The 16093-nt window shown below is 38.5% G+C and overlaps 1 protein-coding gene and 1 long non-coding RNA gene across 2 annotated transcripts; one reads left to right on the forward strand and one right to left on the reverse strand.

The window, feature by feature from the left end:
• Nucleotides 1–235: 235 nt before the first annotated feature.
• Nucleotides 236–1810, forward strand: LOC131017278 (uncharacterized). The gene is made up of 2 exons (XM_057946024.1): nt 236–811; nt 1772–1810. Exons 1-2 carry the CDS (start codon nt 236–238, stop codon nt 1808–1810), a joined length of 615 nt encoding a protein of 204 aa, XP_057802007.1.
• Nucleotides 1811–9912: 8102 nt separating this feature from the next.
• LOC131006552 (uncharacterized) lies at nt 9913–10714 on the reverse strand. Its single transcript, XR_009095582.1, has 3 exons — nt 10574–10714; nt 10429–10485; nt 9913–10145 (listed from the first exon to the last, which is right to left on the reverse strand). It is a non-coding gene; the product is annotated as an uncharacterized LOC131006552 (long non-coding RNA).
• Between the last annotated feature and the right edge of the window lie 5379 nt (nt 10715–16093).

Below are 16093 nucleotides of genomic sequence, written 5' to 3' on the forward strand. Positions count from 1 at the left end.
GCACGCCCTCGAAGAAGGCCGACCAAGAAAGCGTACATTCGTCGGGATCGTGAAGCCGGAGCTTTACGATTATACGAGAATTATTTTGCAGAAAATCCGGTCTACACCGATGCTATTTTTGCAGAAAATCCGGTCGTCCTTTATTTTTGCGCATCGTCGACGAGGTGCAGTCAGATCCATACTTCCAACAACGAGAGGATGCTACAAGGAGACCTGGCTTCACACCGTTGCAGAAATGCTGGTTGTTATTTGTATGCTAGCAAATGGTGGAGCAGCTGACCAGTACGACAAGTACCTACGGATTGCAGAGTCTACTTCGTTGGATTGCATGCGCCGCTTCTGTGCGGTGGTCATCCAATGCTTCGGCACAGAGTACTTGAGGAGACCAACCCCTGCCGACTGCCAAAGGCTCATGGCAATGCACGAGGTGAAACACGACTTCCCAAGAATGTTTGGAAGTCTTGATTGCATGCATTGGGCGTGGAAGAATTGTCCAGTGGCATGGCACGAAGCATACACTCGAGGTGATCAGGAGGAGCCGACTATAACCCTCGAAGCTGTCGTCTCCCAAGATTTATGGATCTGGCACGCATTCTTTGGGATTCCTGGTGCAAACAACGACATCAACGTGCTCAACTCTTCGACGTTATTTCACGATCAACTCGAAGAAAAGGCTCCACCGGTCACGTTTCAAGTCAACAACTCCTTCTATCAGAAGGGATACTACTTGACCGACTGTATCTACTCCAATTGGCCTATGTTCGTGAAGAGTCCTACACATCCTACAGACGAGAAGAGCAAGAGATTCAAGGTGATGCATGACTCAACTAGAATCACCTCTAGGTTGACTTGCATAGAACAAGGACATCCTAGCAGTTATAAGTTAACCCAATGTCGTCTCTCAAGGAAGATCTTTAAGGGCTTCTAATTGTATCACGAGAAAGTAGTAAACTTGGATTATTAAACTAAGACTTTTAATTTAAAACTGAACTTAGAATTAATCTAGGCAAAAAAGAACAAAACGTAAAAACTCATGCATAAAGAAATTACTAAACCCTAGGCAAGAATAAACGATTAAAGTAAAGGCAACTAAGAATTTAAATACTTGTAAATAAAAGCTTCTAATCTAATGGACATAAACTAAATTTCATAATTTAAAGCAAAGCATAAACATAACGTAAGTGCATAATTGAAAGCAAAACATAATTTAAACGATGCAAATGAATGAAAATAAATACGAAATACTATAAACTTCTCGAAGGTGCAACCACTGTCACTTGATCACAAATTCGAAAGGAAAACTAAACAAAACTAAACTTGAAAGTAAACTAGAACAAAAACCTTAAAAACTTAAAGAACTAAAAAAACTTGTAAAAGCCTAAGTCTTTGATTGCCTTGCGGAAGTATGATTCTCCAAGGTGGAACGAAAGATTAGGGCAAAGGATTGATCATTGCAATGAATATTAAGACCCTATTTATAGACTTCATTCCAACTCTAATTACCATCAAACTCGGCCTGGCAATACTGGACTCTTAAAAATAAGCATCGTGAAATCAAAGGAAAGTCCAGCTAGCAGCGTGCTCTGCAAGTAACGCGGTAGCTCTGGCGAGAAATCGCCAGCTCTGGAATCATGTTAACTATGGCGGTCATGGCAGAGCTGGAAGTCAGCTCTGGATAGTTCAGCTCTGGCGAGTCTTCCCAGCTCTGGTAAATGAGACATGGCAGAGCTGGAAGTCACCTCTGGAATTGTGTTGACTTTGGTGCGTAAAGTCAGCTCTGGTGACTGAGATCAGCTTTGTCGAGTTTTAGCTCTACTCTGACAAGTTTGTTCTGCTCTGGAGAATTCAGCTCTGATAGTGAAGTTCAGCTCTGGAGATGGTCAGCTCTGACTATGGAAGTCAGCTCTGCTCTGATGCAGACCTATCCGCGCAGCTCTGCTCTAGCGCAGCTTCTCAGACCTGCTCTGGCGCGGACTTTTAGCTTTGGACACCAATTTGCGTCTAAGTACGCAATTCTGACCCATACACTCTTCCATCTATAAAATCAGAATCTCCTGCAAAGCATAAAACAAACCCATAAACGCACCAATTTGTAGAATATTTAACTCAAAATAAGCACATGCGAACCCCCAAATTAAGAACAATTAAGCATAAATCAACCCCCCTCCCCCCACACTTAGCCTTTTGCTTGTCCTCAAGCAAAATCAGTACGAATCCTAGGAAGAGAGCGTTTCAACGATGCTTATTTCCATCAAACATTCAACTAAGTCAATTTAAAATTTTTCAATCAACACACATCTCTCGATCATGCAAGTAACTTAAAGTTTACGAAGCAACAAAACAGTAATGCAAGTATTCGATCAGTCCCAATTTTCCGCTAGAAGTGAATTCCCTAATGTGATCACCTTTATAATCAATATCTCTATTTTTCACACTTTGTGTGCTTAAACACTTAAATTTCGATAGTTGAGCCATAATTCATAAAATAAAACCATTTGGATGTAATCCAAAGTTTTTTCACGTAGTTTCCCATGCTCATAGTTAAACGAGAGGAGCAGAGACTCAGAGCTGGCCAGTTCAGAGCTGGCCTTTTCAAATCTGGCAATTCGTCCAGCATTTTAAACATTTCACAGATAAGGATACGATCGTAGGCAATCACAATGACAACACTCCTTCTAGCATCTACCGGACAAATCACGTTTTACTTGCTTACAATCGTGTTGCAACAAAACTCATAATTCTTTGCACAAACAAGAAACATATATCAAGAGTAAAACAAGAATAACCACTAAACAATCTCAAACCCGAAAATCACATCGAAAACCATCTTCTCTTCCACAAATTCATAAAAAAATTCAAAAGTATCCAAAAGCAAGCTAAGAATAAAGGGACCAATCGCCCAATCGAAAGCATAAGCAAAATAACTCACCCCCCCACACTTAAAGAATGCCATGTCCTCAGGGCACAAAATAAAGAGAGTTAGAAGACGTCCCTGATCATAGGTGATGAAAAATAGAAGCGCTATGGGGGCGGCGAAATGTCAGGTTTGCAACCTTCGGCAGAGTAGAAATGTCAGCTCTGGTCCTTTTCAGAGTAGAATTTTAGTTCTGGATCTGGACTTTTCAGCGCTGACATTCTTCAGCGCTGGCGGCAAAGTCAGAGTAGAATTGCAGCGCTGGAAATAAAAACATTAACACCCAGAATCAAAGCAACCGAACAAGCAACCAAAAACAAGGAAACACAAAAACAGAAAGCAAAGAACAAGAAAAACATAAACAAAAACCAAACCAACAATGGGTTGCCTCCCACCAAGCGCTAGTTTTAAAGTCGCCAGCCCGACTTAGAGAAACCCTTAACCAAAATCACTATCTGCATTAATCCTTGTGAAAACACATCCTCCTCAATTGCAGCTGCGGGTCCTCTTAATGAGCAAACAGTGCTCATCACATTCATCACTCTCTCGAACCAAGAGCCCGATCGCAAGTTTTCCTCCTTCTTCTCCTCTGGCAGTACACAATGCACTCTTTGCACGACACCATCACTGCATAGTAGCATTTCAGTCCATCCTTCTTCAGCTGCGGTGTCCTCTTTCAAGCTAGATGGTAATTCATGAACTGCATTGACGTCGAGTGGCAGCTTGTCCAAAAATTTATCTTCAATGGCCACCTCATCTAGCATGTTGTCAAGGAACTCCTGTATTATTTCGTCCTCTTCCGGGCATGTGCTCATCAATTTCTCCTCAGCGAAATTTTGGTAGGTTCTTGCCAGCGCTGGCTGCCTGGTCAGAGCTGGCGGACTGTTCAGAGCCGGCGAAAGATTTTCTGCTCTGGTGTCCATCGTCAGAGCTGGAGTGGTGGACAGAGCTGGCAGAATGGTTAGAGCTGCAGTACTGGGCAGAGCTGGCAAAAGACTGTTAGCGCTGAAAATTTCCACTTCTTCCACATGGTCAGAAATCTCAACAAAAGAATAGATATGCATTAAAGAAGTAGAAATAATTGGCTTCTTATCGAAAACTGAGAATGTTACTGATCTACCTGACCCGGCCATACTCAAAGTTCCAGAACCCACATTAATGCGCATCTGGGTAGTAGCCATAAAAGGCCGGCTAAGCTGAACAAGCTGGCCGTTCTCTCCTGTAATACATTGCCCTGCCTCGAGCACCACAAAATCTGCCAGCACCTTCATTCCTCTCACCGTGACTTCGACATCCTCTAAAAGGCCACGAGTGCTGCTAATTGCACCGTCAGCTGAAGTCTCATATTCGTGCATTTAAGCTCATCTTCCTTCCTGCTCAATTTCTGAAATATAGCAAACGGCATCAAATTGACTGCCGCACCCAAGTCTAACATGCCCGAGAACTCTCCAGCTCTACCCAAGCTAATACCAAGAATGAAACTGCCTGGATATCCTTGCTTCGGTAGTGGTTGGGTTGGATCAAAAATCATTAGTGGCAGAGGCGGGCTGGGACGTTGGATAGCTTTCGGTGGTCGATATGGCGTAGTGGACTTGTGAAGTTTCTGCTCTGGCAACCTTATCAGCTCTGGCCTCCTTATTAGCTCTGGCGCCCTAGTCTGCTCTGGTACTCTTCTCAGCTTCTGGCGCCCTTATCTGCTCCGGCCGTCTGGTCATCTCTAGCATACTTCTATGCTCTGGCTGCCATATCAGAGCTGGCAACCTTGTCTGTTCTGGCATCCTTGTAATAGCGAGCGCCTGATCAGCCTGCAAAGGCTATCTGTGAAGTTTTCCTGGCTGCTGCTGCCGCTGCCGCTGCAATTGGTTCAAGGTTCCCGATAGCTGCCCCACAGTTGTCTCGAGGCGTTTGATAGTGGCAGCCTGAGACTCCATGTTCTGCTTGCTAACCTCCATAAAAGCCTGCATAATCTCCTCTAGAGACTGTTTTTGCGGTGGCATCGGCTGTTGAAACTGTGGAGCATTCTGAAATTGTTGATTGCGCTGAAAGTTCCCTTGCTGCTGATACCTCGATGGATATTAATTGTTTGGAGAAGTTTTGCTGCGGTGCATAAGGCTGTTGACCTCTCCAGCCGCCATTGAAATTCTGTTGCCCTTGATTATAGCTCTGCCCGAATTGCGGTCTGCTCTGGAATCCTTGCGCAGAGAAAACTTCAGCTTGCCCTTCTGGCGTGAACTCGCCCATTCGGTGACACTCGTTTATTCCATGACTGAAATCTCCACATATACTACAAGGCTCTACATTCTGCACAGGGGCAGGGGGTGGTTCCATCTTGCTCATCTTGAGCTGTTGCACTTCGCGCATCAGTGTAGCTAATTGTTTCTACAGCTTGCCAGTCTGTGAAACAACGTTGGCTTCGACCTTCTTTCCACGGACCGACTTTTGTTGAGAACCCTCGGCTAAGGTTTCGAATATTTCCTTTAACTCATTTGCCGTCATCCTAGCAATGTTCCCTCCTGCCGTGCTATCCACCATGAATTGGGCAGTCTGCACTAGCCCATCGTAGAAAAATTGCATCAACATCACATTGGTTAGTTGATGTTGCGGGCACTAGCGGAGGAGTTCTTGAAATCTCTCCCAAACCTCATGAAAAGGCTCGTCCATTCCTTGGGTGAATTCCATGATTTGAGCTCTGATCTCCTGTGTCTTGTAATTCGGATAGTACTTCAGCATGAACTTCTCACAAGCTTCTCCCCAAGTGGTGATGGAGTTTGGCGGCAGAGTTAGCATCCACGTCCTCGCCCGATCCTTAAGTGCATAAGGGAAACACTTAAGTTTTAGTTGATCATCTGTAAGATTCAGCAGTGGGATGGTTTGCACTTGAGGGCAAAAATCACGAATGAATTGCAAGGCGTCTTCACTCAGCATCCCATGGAATAGAGGTAACAAGCTCGAATCATTCGACTTCAAGTTGTAGTTTCGGACGGCGGTAGGGAACACGATAGCCGAGGTGTTAGTGTCCCCTATGACGGGCCTGGTGAAATCTCCCATGTACTCCATATTGTTTAACGCCATTTCTTCTTTGTTGTGGTTGGCAAACTCTTCTTCTTTCTCTACTTTGGGCTGCTCTGTAGGCTCTTCTTCTGCCTTTTCTACTAGCTGCTCTGTTTGGTCAAAGTCAGAGCTCGCTGGAAACTCTGTAGGCTTTTCTTTCTCCTCTACTACGGTCTGCTCTGGAAAGTCAGAGTCAGAGACAGATCCAGAGCCAGAGCCAGAGTAGAAATCGTCTGCTCTGGCAGGCTCCTTTCCCTGAGAGTCAGACTCAGAATCGTTTGCTCTGTCTTCAGCAAAAACACCTTTGCAGCTGTTCTTTCTGAAAATCCCTTCGCTCGTACTGTGCAATGGAGACACAAGTTTGCCTTTTAGACTACGGCGTCCCTGCATGCACAACACTAAACAAACGGATTAAACGCACAGGCTGGAGAGAAAAGTAAAAACAACGAGAAAAAGCAAGTAAAGAAAGCAATTAAAAACTGAAAAAGAAAGTGACACAACTAAAAGCCTAAAACCTTCCCCAGCAACGGCGCCAAAATTTGACTTAACTAGAAACACCTCTAGATTGACTTGCAATAGAACAAGGACATCCTAGCAGTGATAAGTTAACTCAATGTCGTCTATCAAGGAAGATCTTTAAGGGCTTCTAATTGTATCACGAGAAAGCAGTAAACTTGGATTATTTAACTAAGACTTTTAATTAAAAACTGAACTTAGAATTAATCTAGGCGAAAAAGAACAAAACGTAAAAAGTCATGCATAAAGAAATTACTAAACCCTTGGCAAGAATAAACGATTGAAGTAAAGGCAACTAAGAATTTAAATACTTGTAAATAAAAGCTTCTAATCTAATGGACATAAACTAAATTGCATAATTTAAAGCAAAGCATAAACATAACGTAAGTGCATAATTGAAAGCAAAACATAATTTAAATGATGCAAAGGAATTAAAATAAATATGAAATACCATAAACTTCTCGAAGGTGCAACCGCTGTCACTTCACAAATTCGAAAGGAAAACTAAACAAAACTAAACTTGAAAGTAAACTAGAACAAAAACCTTAAAAACTTAAAGAACTAAAAAAACTTGTAAAAGCCTAAGTCTTTGGTTGCCTTGCGAAAGTATGATTCTCCAAGGTGGAACGAAAGATTAGGGCAAAGGATTGATCATTACAATGAATATTAAGACCCTATTTATAGACTTCATTCCAACCCTAATTACCATCAAACTCGGCCGTGCAAAACTGGACTCTTAAAAATAAGCATCGTGAAATTAATGGAAAGTCCAGCTGGCAGCGTGCTCTGCAAGTAACGCGGTAGCTCTGGCGAGAAATCGCCAGCTCTGGTATCATGTTAACTCTGGCGGTCATGGCAGAGCTGGAAGTCAGCTCTGCCAAGTCTTCCCAGCTCTGGTAAATGAGACATGGCAGAGCTGGAAGTCACCTCTGGAATTGTGTTGACTCTGGTGCGTAAAGTCAGCTCTGGTGACTGAGATTAGCTCTATTGAGTTTTAGCTCTGCTCTGACAAGTTTGTTCCGCTCTGGAGAATTCAGCTCTGATAGTGAAGTTCAGCTCTGGAGATGGTCAGCTCTGACTATGGAAGTCAGCTCTGTTCTGATGCAGACCTATCCGCGCAGCTCTGCTCTAGCGCGGACTTTTAGCTCTGGACACCAACTTGCGCCTAAGTACGCAATTCTGACCCAAAATCTCCAACATAACACTCTTCCATCTATAAAATCAGAATCTCCTGCAAAGCATAAAACAAACCCATAAACGCATCAGAATATTTAACTCAAAATAAGCACATGCAAACCCCTAAATTAAGAACAATTAAGCATAAATCAATGCAGGAAGCTGCTCGCAAGGATATTGAACGAGCATTCTGTGTTCTTCAAGCTCGGTGGACTATCATCAAAGGACCAGCGCGTGTTTGGAGCAAGGCAGAGTTGAGCGACATCATGTTCACGTGCATCATTTTGTACAATATGATCGTCTAAGACGAAGGTGACCATGCTACGGAATGGGCAGACGAGGGCAATGACAAAGCTTCGAGTAGCTCTGCCGCAGCTCGTCCACGCAGAGGGCTCCGCCGAAGTTTCGCCAATATGTCGCACGCCAAGTATCCATGCGAGGCGCGGAGATACATGCTCGCCTCACTTTGGACTTGATCACTAATTAAGATTTTCAAAATTCAAAAGTCATATCATCTTCTCTTAATCATTAATCTACATTATTACTTACTCAAAACCCATCTTCTAAAAAATTCTTCTCCAAAAGCCATACAATCAGCTGAGTTAAGATTTTATATCAGCCGTTACTCAAAAGTTATAGTATCATCTTCTCAAAATTCTTTTCGAAAATTCATACAATCAGCCGAGCCGTTTCTTTTCTCAAAAATCATCCTAACCTACGTGGCAATCCTTAAATCTCAGTATTTGTACAATTCTCCATTCTCCTTCATCTCCCAATTTTCCTTTCCCATTCCCTTTTAACATCTCTGTAATCTCAGTCTTCATCATTGTCTCAGCATTTAATCTCAGCCTAATTAGTCTTTCCATTATCAATAATCAATATTCACCAACGTCGATCAATAATCAGGCTTGGTTATGGCCCACGTTTTCAACTATAAATCATGATTTAATTCAAAGATTTATTTTTTACCTCCCCACACTTGTATCCAGTCCGATGCATATACGAACAATCAAACACAGGTCATCTTCGGTTCATCGATATTCGATTTTTGCTGCTAAATTGTTGGTCTTGCTGCTAAATTGTTGGTTGTATTTCATGGCGTGAGATTGCCGATGAGGGAACTTTCATTGTGTCTGGGTTTAATGATATTATCGAATTCATTATTTATATTTTTAATGATATTAATGATATTTTTACTTTACTTAAAAGGTTCATAATAAATATTTTATATTTTAAATACATGATTTGAAATGATATAAAATATGTGAGAAAGAAAATTTTGCGAGAGAAATATATGGGAAAATAGAGAATTTGTTTGTTTGTTTGTCAAATTATAACATTATTAGGCTTTATTTATAAAGAATTTTGTGTATGAATTCTAATATTATACATTTCAAATCTATCTAAATACTCTCTTCACCCATTAAGATTGTGATCACTTTTAATTACATGGATTTTAATAAGCATTGGCTTTATTTATAAAGAGTTTTTTATATGAATTCTAATATATATATGCATTTCAAATCTATCTAAATACTCCCCTTATCCACTAAGAATGTGATCACTTTTAATGATACAAATTTTAATAAATATTACATGAGTGCATTATAAGTGGAGAAATAAATTGAGAAGGTGTGGTAAGGAATTTGTGATGGGATAGTGTTTAAAAGTAAAAAAAAAACATACACTATTATTAAGGAAAGGATGGAGTATAAATTGAACGCACCTATAAAATGGTGTCATTTGGCAATACATGAGTTGATGATTATTTGATGGCTTAGATTGGATTATGATTAAGAAGATAGTCTTATATCTTCTACGGTTCTACCAATATGAATTATGATTATGAAGCAAGTTTTATGCGGATGAGATTCAGTGTCCCATAATTTTATGTGTGCCACTGTGTTCCATGCTTATATCTATTATTTTAAAAATATTTTTTATAAAAATAAAATTTATTATGATACTATGAATTATATTTAATTTTTATTTTAAAAAATTAGATTTTTTAAAAAGTATATACCATGACTTTGAATTTATCAACCTATTATTAGTTAATAAAAGTGAAATTTAATGATAAAAAATAATTATATAGCCTAAATTGATGGAATAAACCCTAGTTAATAATCACAAAATTAAACTAAAGCATATAAAGTTGAAATTGAAGAAAAAATATATAAGAAAATAAATAAAATTGAAAGTGAGTCATAAAGTGTGGTACACTGAATCTCATTCCAGTTTTATGAATGGACAAAGACGATATGAGTAAGAACAGAGGGCGACATTATTCCCCCTTTAGTACTATTTACTATTCATACACCAGTTACAGATTAAACTTTTTTAGTACAACAACAATAACAGACGCATAATACTCCTCTCATCCTCATCTCCAATTGTAAACGAGACGCTAATCGCTAGCAGCAGACTGAAATGCTCTTAGTAAGACCTCAGGAGACTGCCCTCCACTCAACTGGTGCTTGCCATTAATCTGTCACAATATGTTTATGCTACTTAACATTTGCTGGAAATAAAATGCTTCTTTCTGTCCCTCAAACATCTTCATTTCTTTTTATTTTGATTCGTCTCCAAAACAACTTCCTAATCTATTTTTGGAAAAAATTTCACTAATTATTATCTTTACAATCTTCACTTTTTGTGAGATCCATTCTCCACTAATCAAATAACATAACTAATTTTTATTGAAACTCCTCCTCCTTTAAGAAGATGCTTGAAGGACAGGTTAAGTATAATATATTTGAAGCAAGACTTACCACATAATGAGGGACTCCATTAATATTGGATGGATAGATCTTAAGTCCCTCATTAATCTACACATTAAAAAAAAAAAAAAAAGAGCAAGTTTAAGCTTGGGTTGATGAAGTAACAAGAAAATTCGTTTGTAGATGGAAACTTTACCTCATTCAGCCCATTGTTCGTATATTTGCAAGAAACTCCTCTGCTCCTTCGACTCTAGCTTTGTTGGCACTTTCAACAAGAAAATCCCTTCATATGCAGACACATAATGCAATTTAGTCTAACGGCTTCTTTTCTTGAGGCTCAATGAGCTCAAGATAAAGAAATAGATGGACTAACAACTTATGAAATTTTATAGTTGAGCGAAATTTATCTGTTTTCTTTTTCTTTTTCTCTTTAGTTTATATTGTATCTGTGATTGAATATGTTATAGTTTAATAATAATAATAATAATAATAATAATAATAATAATAATAATAGTAATAATAATATGTGGCATCACTACATTTTTGCATTTTTATTCATCTTAATAATTCTCCAAAGATCTCCATATTTATTTATTCTCATTTATCTAAATCTTATCATTCCACATTGATCTTTTATGAGATTTCACCAAAACAAAACCTATATAAATGAATGCGATCATACTCTTCAAACCAAAATTCCATGTTTAATTGGTGGAGTGATTGAGATTAATACTTTGACAAAATAAAATTATTTCTTCAATTTGATTTGTATAATTTTTCATACAAAATTTGAATTTACTTATTTTGATTAAATTTGCACATATGAATTTTTATTGTTGAGCATAATTCATCCGTTTTCTTTTTGTTTTTCCTTTTAGTTTAATAATAATAATAATAATAATAATAATAATAATAATAATAATAATAATAATAATAATAATAATAATAATAATACATCTCCATATTTATTCATTCTCGTATATCTAAGTCATATCATCGCATATTAATCTTTTATGAGATTTCACCAAAACAAAATCTATATAAAAAGGATGCTCCTACTTCTCAAACCAAACATTCACATTTAGTTAATAGAGTGATTGACATTAATACAATTTAAATTGCACGGTTAGTTTAATGTCATTAAATTTATTTGGTTAAATAAAAAGTTAATTTAATCTATTTTTTTTAAATAAATAGTTGTGACTAGATAAATCAATTCTTCAATTTAATTTGGCCAAAAAATAAGATTTTTTTTTTACCATTCTTTAAAATGAATTTTGTATTCCAAATAATTTTAATGAAAATTTGCCAATTAGAATATTAAATAAGATGATATGATTTGAATCCCAAATTAATTTTCTTAAACTTCAGACGACACTACTACAAAAGTTTACATACATAACAGTGCATAGATAACGGTTTTTTTCAAAAACCGTTATGTATGAGCGCACTTTTAGGAATAGATAACGGTTTTGGAAAAATCCGTTATGTATGTATTGCTGTCTATATGCATAGATAACGGTTTGAACAAATTCGTTATGTTTTTGCGTTATCTATTAGTTACATACATAACGGTATTAAAAAATCGTTAAGCCACTGTTATCTATGACCATCTTTTATAGCGGTTATTCATAACGTTAAAGAACCGTTATGTATAAGAGTAATTTACAATGGTTTTTGAACTGTTATGTATGAGCGTCTATAAAAACTGTTATGTATAAACTTTTTATTAATTTTTTAAAAATTATTTTATGCTCCCTCCGTCCACGAAAGAACTTCCTATCTTTTCTTTTTGGGACGTCCACAAAAGAACTTCCTACCTATTTTTGGACTATACCCACCACTTATAATCCTCATACTTTTCACTTTTCACAACTCACAATATTAATTATAACACCTTTTCACCACTCTCAATACACTCAACTACCTTTTATTCACTCTCAATACACTCAACAATATTTTTTTAAAACCCGTGCCACTCCCTCTTAGGAAGTTCTTTCATGGACGGAGGAAGTATTACATTAAAAATAACAAATAAATTGTTTATCCTAAAATCTGAATTTATTCCTAGATATAGACTTTGAAAAATAAAAAAATCATAGTAACATTTTTTTGTTTTATCATTAAGTAACACTTATATAAAATCTAAATTAGAAATCTAAATACCAAAAATTGAATATTAAAATTGAAAAAAAAGAAAAAAAGAAAAGAAAAAAGAAATAGATTTTATTTAGGAAATTTAGAAATTAACCCCCCAAAACTACAAGCCCTAGTTTTGTTCGTCCTCCCTGTCTCTCGACTCTCTCTCTCCCCTCTCGATTCCGCCGCCGCCCACCCTCGCTGCTGCCCCGCGCCCTAGTTCTTCTCTGTTCGATTGGTCGAGCCCTAGTTTTTCTCTGTTCGGTACAACCCAGCCGTCGCCATCTCAGGGAGACCGGCGAGCTACGCGACCTAGAGCCCGCCCATCGTTGCTGGTGGTCCGAGGATCGGCGAGCCGATGGTGTTCTACGGCCGGTTCTCTTCTCAACTCCACATAATCGAGGCAGGAAAGGGGGAAACCCTAATTCTCCGATTTGCAATCGAGATCGGATGAGGTTGATAATTGGGCGTCGAACAAGAGTTTTGCCCCTTCTCCCTCTCTCTACCTCCTCTCTGCGCCGCCTTTGTCTCCGGCGAGCAGCCGCTAGCCGCAACCTTCTCCAGCCTGGCGTCGCCCACCATCCCCATCACCTCTCTCTCGCTTCCACCACCACGGTATACTCTCTCTCTCTCCATTTTCTATATGTATTTCTATCTTTGCGTAATTTTTGAATTTGGGCAGAGCAACCTTCGTCGTCGGCTCAGCGCCCACCACCGCTCCAATCACACCACCACTGCCCCTGGCACCCGCCTCCGGCCTCTGACTCCGACAACAGTCGCTCTCATTCTTCAGGTAACAACTAAATGAAATTGAAGAGTGCATTAGGTAGCAAATTTTAGGGCATTTTGGACTCGAATTTTAGGGATTTATGGCTTGAATTTTCGCTAGTTTTTTTTTTCTTGTTTCAGTTCATCTTTTTGTTCTCGGTTATTCTGAATTGAGAATATTGAACACTGCTTTCTAAAAAGAAGTTGCTTAAATTCATCGCCATTGCTGCCCCTATCTCTGATGAGCGCTCCACTTTCTCCTTCCCAATAGGAGAAACTGTTTGTTTTCCCAAAGTTAGGGCTGAAACTGTGCATGCTAATTAGGTTGTTCGAAGCAGAAGAAGTGTTGGAATAACAAATATGCTGCTGCTGCTGCTGCTTTGATATGTAGGTTCTTTATGTTTTTTTGTTTTTCTAAGCTTTGTTTCCTGTTTTGGGTTGCACCTGATTAATTGATTTTACTTATAAAAAAAATATGGAGTAATGTTTAAAGGGATATAAGGGAGTATTAATTAGGTAGCCACCTCACCCGAGTCATTAACAGAACTCAACTGTTGTTACTCTTAGGTATTCTAAAACAAATGCTGGGAATGAAGTTATGGTATTCATGTTGATATCATACAAGATTTACCTCAAAGTGCAGAAGAAGACCAAAACTCATGGATTCTCAGAATGTTTATAGTGCTGATGCAGTTAAAAATGATATGCATTATCATCACTTTGTATCAACATTGTCAATAGTTATTAACTTGGTGTGCTTATATTCTTGTTTTTGATGTGAAGGTTAACTTGGTGAATGATGGTCTGGCGACAATGCAGCTTGAATAAAGGGAATCATCTTAAGTAAGTTATCCTCTTGTAATCTGAATTTGCTACCTCAATTGTAGTAAGTTATTCCCGTGGTTTCCTTGTACATTTATTAATGAATTTATATAATGTTTGAATCACTAAAGTCTCGTGAAGTCTAACATGAGAACTCTAAACAAGTCCTAATTAGCAGAAATAACTTTATACTACTTTGAGATATAAGAATAACCCTTTTATATATATTTATGCAAAAAGGTTGTTTACTAATTATAAATTGTTGTATTTTCTGGATATAAGAATCTGAAAAATATTCCACATATTTTGAACCTGTAGTTAAGTTTGATTTCTTTCATGCTTAATGGATTTTGATTATTAGTGTCTGCATAAGAAACGGCCACTGTGATTCTCATAACTTAGTTATAATATTTCAAACTTCAAACGAGATGATTCTCACAAGTCAGTTACGCCTTTCACGCTCAAAATAAGATGTTGCTCGAAACTCAAATATGAACTTTCAAGCTCCACGTGAGATGATGTACAAAACTACTTCATGATCAGCTCCATATAAGATGATGTTTATAAGTCAATTATGGTTAAAAGTTTGACTCATAAGTCATATATAGAATTTCAAGGTACAAACAAGATAATGCTCAAAAGTCTGATGCTAAAAAGTCAGATATCATCTTTCGTACTCTAAATGATGATATGGTCTTACAGGGTTAAAATGATATGATGCTCAGAAGACAGATGTGATCAATAATTAGTTCTTAATACATTTAGTTGTTATAAGTGTAATCTACTCCCTCCGTCCCAGCCAAGATGATACATTTTATTTCGGCACGAGATTTAAGGGGTTGCAGATTAGTGTTTTAAGTGTGTAGTATAAAAGTAATAAGAAACAATAGGGCCGGATGGCCCTATTGAGCTTACAAACTCATTTTTTACCCCTCAATTGAAAAAAATTAAATTTTGGCCATTTTTTAGGTGGTATGACTAACTTACCCTTCCATCTCCAACCCATCTCCAACCCAGTAACAGTACGTGTGATCCAAGCTTCCCTCCTCTCTTTCTCGCGCTATCTCTTTCGCGCTCTCTCTCTCTTTCGCATCAATGATGAGCGGTAGAAATCGATCGTGATTCTAATTCCGGCAGCGTGCTTCCCTCCTCTCTCTCTCTCTCTCTCTTCCGCGTCGATGAAGAGCAGAAATCGGTAGAAATCGATCGTGATTCTAATTTCGGCGGCGTACTTCCCTCCTCCCTCGGTGGCGGCGGTGGATCTGATCTGATGAGGCGGCGACGGTGGATCTGATCTGATCGTTGCGCCGCCTCCTCCCTCAGCAGATCTGATCTCCGCCTCCTTCGATTTCAGCCATCGACAGATCTAATCTGATCTGTATTTGTGTTGCACGTATGGCACTTATGGCACTATTAGTGCCATAAGTGCCATACGTGCACACTTTCCCCTAGGGTTTAGATATTCCATTTAGGGTTTAGATTATCCATTTGGGGTTTAGATGTTCCATTTAGGGTTTAGATTATCCATTTAGGGTTTAAATGTTCCATTTAGAGTTTAAATGATGTTGTTGTTTCTGTATTTGCGCTGCACGTATGGCACTTATGGCACTATTAGTGCCATAAGTGCCCAAATAACCATTTTACTTAGTTTTATTTTGAATTTCCGTTAGCACTTATGGCACTATTAGTGCCATAAGTGCCAAAATGACTATTTTACTTGGTTTTATTTTGGATTTCCGTTGGAACTTTTGGCACTATTAGTGCCATAAGTGCCAACGGAAATCCAAAATAAAATCAAAGTAAAATCTTGGCACTTATGGCACTAATAGTGCCATAAGTGCCTAACCCGACCTGGCACGCGACCCGCGTGCCTGATCCTACCCGGTCCGCCTTATTAAGGGTAAAAACGTCCAAATCAATAAAAATGACCAAATTTTGTGTTTTTTCAATGTGTGGCCATAAATTGTGTTTTATGCTTCATTTTGGC

This window comes from Salvia miltiorrhiza, chromosome 1, assembly GCF_028751815.1.
Source record: "Salvia miltiorrhiza cultivar Shanhuang (shh) chromosome 1, IMPLAD_Smil_shh, whole genome shotgun sequence".
In the NCBI taxonomy this organism is placed as follows: domain Eukaryota; kingdom Viridiplantae; phylum Streptophyta; class Magnoliopsida; order Lamiales; family Lamiaceae; genus Salvia; species Salvia miltiorrhiza.

What these genes read in the sequence shown, in the direction of transcription:
- LOC131017278 (XM_057946024.1), top strand. Translation starts at nt 236, where the DNA reads ATGCTGGTTGTTATTTGTATGCTAGCAAATGGTGGAGCAGCTGACCAG. An exon ending in AGAAGAGCAAGAGATTCAAG is followed by an intron (nt 812 to 1,771) that starts GTGATGCATGAC and finishes TGGTGCGTAAAG; the next exon opens with TCAGCTCTGGTGACTGAGAT.